At 33.1% G+C, this 9,322-nt stretch overlaps 1 protein-coding gene across 2 annotated transcripts in view; it reads right to left on the reverse strand.

Annotated features, from left to right (window-relative positions):
• Positions 1 to 1,624: 1,624 nt before the first annotated feature.
• Positions 1,625 to 9,322, reverse strand: part of LOC106778912 (vacuolar protein sorting-associated protein 45 homolog) — a 9,480-nt gene continuing 1,782 nt past the window's right edge. Inside the window, exons 4-13 of one of the 2 annotated variants that reach the window (XM_014666914.2) lie at positions 8,337 to 8,564; positions 7,915 to 8,040; positions 7,742 to 7,822; positions 7,504 to 7,645; positions 7,202 to 7,380; positions 5,081 to 5,236; positions 4,674 to 4,781; positions 4,455 to 4,576; positions 2,583 to 2,714; positions 1,625 to 2,192 (exon numbers count right to left, since the gene is read on the reverse strand). In XM_014666914.2, the coding sequence (XP_014522400.1) occupies positions 2,132 to 2,192; positions 2,583 to 2,714; positions 4,455 to 4,576; positions 4,674 to 4,781; positions 5,081 to 5,236; positions 7,202 to 7,380; positions 7,504 to 7,645; positions 7,742 to 7,822; positions 7,915 to 8,040; positions 8,337 to 8,564 (1,335 nt within the window). In that variant the 3' untranslated portion in view covers positions 1,625 to 2,131. The other variant, XM_022776340.1, reaches the window with a different exon arrangement.

The following is a 9,322-nucleotide window of genomic DNA, read 5'->3' on the forward strand; positions in this document are numbered from 1 at the left end:
AATTGGCTTGGGCTAAAATGATATCTTCTAGTTGTTTGTAGAGGCGAGAAAATTCGTCAGTGTGAGACAAAGGAGCCACCATGGAGAGAGGTAGTACAACAAGAGCACCAAATGAAAGGTACTTGGCAAGAGAATTAAAGAAATGAGATAGGTAAAAGATATAGCCTTGGTTTTCTAGTATGGATCCAAGATTTGTATTTACAACCTTTTTAACTGTGTCATAATTGTAAAATCTGAAAGCGTGAGTTAAGAACTACAAGAGAAGAATCCACAAAAGATACCTCAGTTTGTGGCAACCTTTTTGCTTATAATCTAAATATCCATAAGCGACTGTAATGTTTTGTTTAACTTTCCTTTTAACGTACTTATAGATTTTGGATATTGTTTGATCATGATACACCTCTTAACTTATTGTTGTTTGAGGATTCAACTAGGTGTGTTTTTTATACTCATATTGAGTATTAATATACATACACTTTATACACACTTTGAAGAATCATAAGTTACTTTTTTACATTTTAATTCTTTATTACCAATAGAAAAAAAAAAACATTATTTTAGAATAAGCCTTATATGTTTCTCAAACTCATTATATATATATATATATATATATATATATATATATACTTTTAAATATTGTTGTTTGGAATATTTCAGTATAAATAATTTGTTTGCTTCATGACCCCATTTTGAAATATCATTTAATCATTACATATTTTAATTATTAATTTGTTAAAAAAATGACTTCAAAAATAAAATTTATTTCATAAATTTAAACAAGAATAATGATAAAAATGCATTTCTACTGCAATCTAATTATACACTCATCCTACTAATATCATGTCCATTTGAATGAAGGATTATACTTTCTACTAAAAATTGTTTATAAGTTGGTATAAAAACGAAAACTTTATACTAAAAGAGTGAGACATGTATTCTGCATGTATCTTTTTACAAAGTCTTTATAAAATCAAGTGTTATGCTTGAATGAAGAAAGAAAAAATATATATTTTATTTTTTTTCTTTATCTTTTTTTAGTTTGTTAGCATATCATTACAGTGCTTTCATTGAGTCATTGTTCCTAAACCTAGTAAAAATATTGACGAAACCTTCCAAATTTTCTTAGACAAATTAACCACAGTTCACACCTAGTTTCATACCACCCACGATGTTCAAGACACCAATGTTAAACACGATAATTTATATTGAACGCTTAGAATACTAGTAACAATGTCACTCGCACCTCCACTCCACTAAGTATCTCGCTAAATCATTCAGTTATTAACCACATGAGTACCCTCCCCCACACCCTCACATTTCCCTGAAAATTATATTTAATTGCTACACCCTGAAAACCATTAAGTAGAGTTATTTGTAATTTTCTTTTTCAGTTCAAATAAAACACAATTCATGTGCGAAAGATAGATTTGCACAAGATTAAGATGTCTCAATGAAACATTCGCACAATTGATTTGTCTTTAAAGGTATACACGAGAATGAAAGTTTGGCACCAGACTCATGCCTCTTCGCTAAAAATTATCTTTGCAGCCTATTCAAATCAGACGTACTCTGATCGCTCTAACAGACAAAATGGCATCATTAAGTGCATGTATAATAAATGATATTAATCAAAATAGACTCACAACCTGAACTTATTATGGTTCTGTAAATCTACAAATGGAAGGCATCTGTTGGTATACAAAAGAATGGGACATTCATTACATGATTATACAAAATTGTTCTTTCATTAGCGAGTCTCAATAAAACCATTAGATTTGATCAGCAAAAATGATGACCAAAAATTACACAAAAAAGGTTTCTTTCATTGTACCTATGCATTCCGTGTCCTACTTCAACCCCACAACAAAAGAGAGGGGAGGATGGTTTGTCCTTGATCTTGTCGATACTCATATCCTGAATCGCATTCATCCGCAATAAATTGTCAATACCTGTGAAATGGTTGATGATGATCTTCTGCAGGAAAAATGATTAAGTCTGATTCCACACATCAAGCTCCGTCTGCAACACTTTCTAATACATATACATGGGTCCAAAGCAGAAATCCCCATCCTGAAGCTGTAAAAACTATATCTATCGGGCCCTCAGATGAAAAAATGTGCCACGAGAAACTTCAAACAACAGTGGTGCTAGAGCGAGCTACCCTTTGAGCTTCTTCCAAGTCCTTTAAAAACCTGTAAATTCAAAAAGAAAAACATCTATGCTGCTAAGAAATTCAGAATTTCACATAGTGTAGAGCAAGTTGAATGTTTTTGCAGTTAACTAAAGCACCCTGAACCAACCAATGAATAATCAAATATAACAAAGCACATATTTGGAAGACAAATTTAAGACCAGCGCAATAAACTTTATCACTTAAACCTAGGTCAATACCTCAATTCAAGCAATATTTCAATCGACTTATTGGCCCAAACTATGACTACTTACATGACTACTTACAGAAGATAACATTGGAACTGTTTTTCAAAAACTAAAACCAATTATGTCATGCTAAATTGAGAGCCAAGTCAAAAGTGAACATCTCCACTAATCAAATCCAAACTATCTTTATGACTAAATCATACCTTTTAGAATTAAGAACAGAAGAACCACCAAGTATAAACCGAATACCGGTATTGTTGGCATTTTGTAAAGCAACAGACCGAGACTCCTCATAAGTTGTCCCACCAACAATGAAGATGATTACATCCTGTGGCCTGCATTTCATATAGTCGTCAACAACACGAATTGGATTATTTAATAATTCTATGATAACCAAGGCTAATAATTAAAATTAAAAACTTATATTACAAATGCACTCTGTCTACTTGTCAGGATTTCTGAGATGAGAGATGGACAAGGCTTTGCTCATCCCTGATTTTTATTGTGTTTTAAAAAAATCAAGTACACAAGAGATTCCTCCTTTCACACTGGAATCTGTCCAGTTTGTGGCTAACAAAAAGAAAATCTCTCCTCTTCAATAACAGAGGTCCTATTTAAAGAAAGTTGGGCTACCAACTTCTGTTATAAATTAAAATTACTGTAACTCCTAAAACAGAAACTAACTCAACAGAAATCCTAACAAATAGACCAATAGATAAAATTATTGGGAAATTTAGTAGGATAGACTAGGCAGATTCACCACCAATGAAATATAAGTTACCTATATAAAAGACCTTACACTATTTTCAACACAATCTTAACTCTCAATGTCTGTGGGTCATTTTTGTTTTCTTGGATGACACTTAATTTTATCATTTTTACTAAACTTTCAACTTATACTTGGATTCTACCACGGGTTTCACGGGTTTCTACCACCACAAAACATTCTTGTACGCACCCATTTATCTCAGTACACTTCCCTTGATCCTAACTACTAGAGTTAGGAGATTTTTAGTAGGATAGACTGGGGGGATTCACCACCAAGGAGGTCTGAGTTTTCCATACAAGACTCAATGTTTGTGGGTCTTTCTTTTTTCTTGTATATCACTCAACTTTCTCATTTTTACTTGTAAGGTTCCAATTCGTATTTAGATTTCTAACAAAAATAGGTTTAATTCCTATCTTGACTTTTTTTCCTATAATACACTTAGAAAGGTGTAATTGTATTCAATGCTTCCTGATGTCTAACAGAGCTGGTCAAAAAAGCCTTTCCCAGATGATTCGTGAGGGACTCAGGATATTGAACAAACATTAAACAGAACTTTGCAGTGAAAAATTCTGGACTTCTAAATAACCTTTTTTAAAATGCAGCACATAAAATTCTGATAGACCTAAAATATAATTATCAGATAACTAATCAGAATAATTCCAAAAATATAGTTTACTCTGACAGCTGTTAGTTGAACGCAACACATTTAACAGAATGTATAAGTTACAGGTCTATGAGAGGGTATTATTAAAAGTATAGATCATAGGCCAAAGCTGCCGATATGAAATCATGTGATGTCAATACTACTACATCACAGAACTCTAGCAAGGTAACCACACAGATTAAGTCAGTTCAAACTTCTTATGAATAGGAAGAACGGGAATTAATATTTTTCTTCCCTTGGAGGTAGAATCTGTATAATGGATATAATAAACTTCGAGTGTAATGCTGAAAGAATTGCAGAATCTTGTACTCATCAAGTGTGTGGACTCACTACAAAAAATACTCAAGTAATAATTTGCTCTCAAAGCTCAAGATAGCGAAACCCCAAAGCGGGGCCTGTGACAACCTGTTAAATGATACATTTCCAATACAAGTTATCACATAAACGGTGTCACATTACATTGTAGACAATTGGAATAATATCATACATCAATTTGAGAAGTTTGTAGAGTCGTGTCAATTAATACCACATTATTTAGAAATCAGGCAACAATGTAGTAGAATCACTTTTGGATAGACACAATTACATCTAGAAATTCACAAATAAGATATGGTGAGGAACTTATATTTAATAGCAACAAACCTTCCCTGTTGATAGTGATTTCCAACAAATGGGTAGTCCACATCTCTCAACCTCCCCTTAACAATGTTTTCCATGATTTGAAACAGAAGTGGCTGATGCTGGGTGTAAACATTTTCAACACCCTGCTCAAAAACTCAGAATGAAAGATTTTTTTAAGCATGAAAACAAGGATTGGATTACTAAGGATATGATACAATAATCATATATTTCTATGCTTACCTTCAAACCACGAGCCATGTTACGGGCAATATTCATTAGATCTCGATTTCCAAAAAGATCACCCATTCTCTTGTCAACACCCGCTTGCTTCAGAAGAAACTGGACAAGCTGTTACACCATAATAAAGATATCAATATCAGTAACTTTCTTGTGTAACTATATCAGAAACAACAGTGGCACCCATCTATATGCTGTTCAAAATTTAAATTTGAGTCCATTTGAATGCAAATTATACTTTCAGAATCCAAAGCCAGTGGCATGGAAAGATAGCACAATCACACAAATTTCATCATCACTATCCAAGGACTAAAAAGTGCATGTTCTGGTAAGGTTTAAGGACAAATATTCAAACATTCTTGCGCGAGAAATAATGGATTTAAGTAAAGGAACAGCTTAAATTAGTTTACCCCAGGTTTGTACTTGGCAGATCTGGAAGCCAGTTTGTTGAAGAGCTGCATTAATTGAACAGGGCTATCTTTCTCATATCGTAAAGCGTACAACATGACTAAACGTAGTCGGTCCAGATCTGATACGCTTTCATTGTTTAGTAGATTTGTCACTGCCTGCAAAAGATTACATAGAAACATAACTTATCACCTCTAGTGTTTTAAAGCATTCATCAGTACACAGAATAACAATTAACAACTAAAAATAGAGGGACACAAGGTTGACTTGGTTGTAAGTGGAAGAAGGATATGATAGGTCATGGGTTCGAATTCTCCACAAACAAAAACTAATGCATAGACAATTAATATTTGTTGATCCAAAAAGTAGCAAGGAAAATAGAAAAAGAATACATTTTATGTGATTGTTAGGTTGAAATAACAAGATTGTTTCATAAACCTTATGTTATGTGTTTGTTGTTAAATATGAATTATTTGGGAAAGTGAAACTAAACTAATAAAGACATATTTTTCAAGGATTTGTTTAATCTTATACTTAATTGTTGATTGTTGATACTTTTAACTTATTAGGGAAACATATTTAGATTCTGAATTCTTAGGGTATATCATATGAAGTTGATGAAGATAGAGGCTATACTAATAACAAGGGAGATAGCATGCACGTTCTAACAAATCTTTGAACTGAAATGAAAAACTATCATAGATTAGTTTTCTGATTTCTCAGAACTGCCGAAAGAAATACTGCAACAAGTCCCATGTGCAGAGCACAAGAATAGCAAGTCATAATTTACATAAGAAAATTTCCGAAGGGTTCTTCCTTTCTTCAACTTGTTTTTGACGGGATTCTCCCAATCCACTAGACCAAATACTAATTTTTCTCACAGTACTGATGAGTGGAGAGAGATTACCCGAGAACGAATATAATGAATTATGTGTGTTATGTACATAAGAGTATTTTTATTTATAATGAAAGAGTTACAATAATAATAAACAAAATCAATACTTAATAATGGTGAGTATTTGGCAACATATTTCTCTATCAAATCTGCAAAATATGATGTATATTTTCTGATTTGGGAAAAATACAAAAAGGGTATAAATAGAATACAAGGGAGTAAATCTATACACCAATCTTTCCCTGAAAATCAGGTAAATAATTCTCCCTATAAACGCTCTACCTAAATAAGGAAATAATAATTGATTTATTTACATTAAATCCTATTGTGGGCTGTATAAATAAGAATTGAATGATTCTGATTGATATGTGCTGATCTCAAACAGATTCTGATTGATATGAGCTGATCTCCAACAATATTATATCTCCCAATTTAATGTAATCAAAATATACCTTCAATATAATCAAATCATATCTCTAATGCAGGGGTTCTTACTTTTCTTATTTCTTCCACTTGTGTTGTAAGGAAGAAATTAGCTCTAATAAGGACCTTAGTATTAAGGGAACCCTCCCTTAAATGCTAACTATTAAAGGACCTTAGTATTAAGGAACCCTCCCTTAAATGTACACCTAGCATCCTATAAAAGTTTATTTGGACTTAAGCACTGCATAACGTGACACTTCACTCAACTTTTATGGCACACTCCACAGATATTGAAAATCAGCGCTAATACAAATTGATAAGCTTCCAAGTGCTTGACAAACCCTCCCTTAAATAAAAGCTAGCAGTTAAAGAGATCAAGCCACTTATGTACTCAACTGAGTATATGATATTACTCAATATGAGGCTTAGGCACCCCATAATACCCTAGTCTGTATCAAACTTCTAGTCAAAATTTCAACCTTCATATAGTTCAAGTTTTATAACAGAGGATCCTTCCTCTGACTGCGTGTCTACGTCCATATAATAATACTCCCAGTTTTTATTTTTCAATTTGGTTCCTATGATAACCTAGCCCGACGACCCAACAAAAAACTATTTATAAACTATTTATAAGTTCACGGAACCAAATTTAAAAGTGTAGTACGGACCTATTTAAATATTTCCAAAGTAGTCTAGGGACTAACAAATCAATTTAAGCTTTATTCCATGGCCCTGTAAGAATTTCTGAAAATTGAGCAAAAGCAAAGGAGAATGTTTCAATAAATTAAGACTATATAATATATACCTCAAAAGCAGCTCCTTGTCCTCCATTGCAAGCCAACTCCTGTTCTGTTTGTGAAACTGACATAAGCTTTCGCTCATCAACTATCTTGCTCATTTCGGTTACTAAAGTCACATGCTTTGTCACATTTCCATGCATTTTTCTGTACTCAGGATAATTATCAACAAATTTGGCCATGTCCTCTGCCAAGAGTCAAATAAAAAAATTGGTGAATTTTATACAATGCCACCAAGTATAAATAAGTTTCTGTCTGTAATTGTTGAAGAAAAGTTTACTCTGATGTGAGAGGATGAAAAAATACAAACCTATTGTTTGGATGTTCTGGTTACTTTTTGACACTTGTTGAAATTCGTCAACCATTCGCTTGATATTCATACCTATATCTCCAAAATTCTCATACATGTTAGCCTTGAAAAAGGGATCTTGTTCTGATGACAACACAACCTCCTGTAACAAGAAATAGCAAATAACTGCTTTTTAATGAGCACAAATTCTGTCCTGCAATACACTTAACACAAGTACCATGTAAGAAATGTATCTAACCTCCTGATCTTTTGGAAATTTACCAATGGATTTTAAGTCCACCTTATTGTCTTGGATTCCTATTAATTCATGAACCATAGCCTGTACAGTATAACACCACAGTGAGTATTGCTTATATGAATGAACAACTTATACATTATACGCAACTAGACTTTTGTTAATAACTCAGATACCTGATAAGTCCATTGATTTAGCAATGGGGTTACAGGATCCTCCCTCCTGTCAATAACTAACAACAGAGGAGAAACTTCCATTCGCCTAAAATCAAAAAGACCACTTTCCTCTTGGTACATCAGTTTCTGTTCAAGCCCAACAATGTAAATTAGCTTTCACTAATATGCCAGCACACGCACTAATTATAAATATGGCATGTTGTGATACACGCATAGCTAGAAAGGCAGCCTAAATAATATATAGATTACATTGTACACACGCACTCAGAAAAGAGCTCTATCTGATTCAGAATCATATGAATGATGAAGGTATAAAAGTTTGAATTCATTGTAGAAACTGACAACTGCATTTCTAAAATACAAATATAATTATTTCACATAAAAGAAAGTGCCTTGAGTTAGAAAAGGGGACTTGAACTCACAGCTGCTTCCTGTGCTATCCTTTTTGAAATGTCAGATGTCCTTTGATACCTAATTACTGGTCTGCGTTTTAGTGCCAGAAAAACAGCTGCAAGACCTTCAACAACTCGGTCACAAAAGCGCTGCACTGTTGAAGGATCTACCACAGCTGGGAGCATATATATGTAATGTGAAGGCACATGGAAAGTGAAATGATAAGGATCAATTGCAACAAAATCTGCATAGAACTCCTGGATGATCAGGACAACAGCTGTATCAGAATTAAAGTTTGCAACACAAAGTGTTGGTGGGGGAAGAAGAGGATGAAGGCTTCATAATCAACAAATGTGAAACCATTTGTCAGATAAAGAATGCAATAGTATGCAATCATAGGATAGGAGGGACAATAAAGTGGTAGATATCATTTCATGTTCCATCTAGGATTTTGTTCGTGCGAACTCGTAATACTTTTGTGATACAATCAAATGATGTATTTTAAAATGTATTCTCAGACAAGCATGTCATAAAAAAATTACAATGAGTTTGTTAAGAAGTAGATTTTAAATTTAACTCAACCTTACAAAACTAACTTGTAAGGTGAGGTTTACACCCACTTATATATTGTGAATTAGTCTTATCTCTAGTCGATGTAGAAATTCCAACATACTTTTGTGATACAATCAAATGATGTGTAATTTTCCTATCTATTTTAAAATGTATTCTCAAACAAGCATGTCATAAAAGAATTACAATGAGTTTGTTAAGAAGTAGATTTTAAGTTTAACTCAACCTTACAAAATTAATTTGTAAGGTGAGGTTTACATCCACTTATATATTGTAAATTAGTCTTATCTCCAGTCGATGTAGAAATTCCAACACACTTCCCTTACATTGAAATATATACATCTCGAGCGTGAGACTAGACAATAGTGAGAGGCCTGATAGTGAGTGGAATATTAGACCCAACAAACAACAAATCTCGCTAGGATAGACTCTGATATCATGTTAA

The sequence above is a fragment of the Vigna radiata genome, unplaced genomic scaffold, assembly GCF_000741045.1.
Source record: "Vigna radiata var. radiata cultivar VC1973A unplaced genomic scaffold, Vradiata_ver6 scaffold_183, whole genome shotgun sequence".
NCBI lineage: Eukaryota > Viridiplantae > Streptophyta > Magnoliopsida > Fabales > Fabaceae > Vigna > Vigna radiata.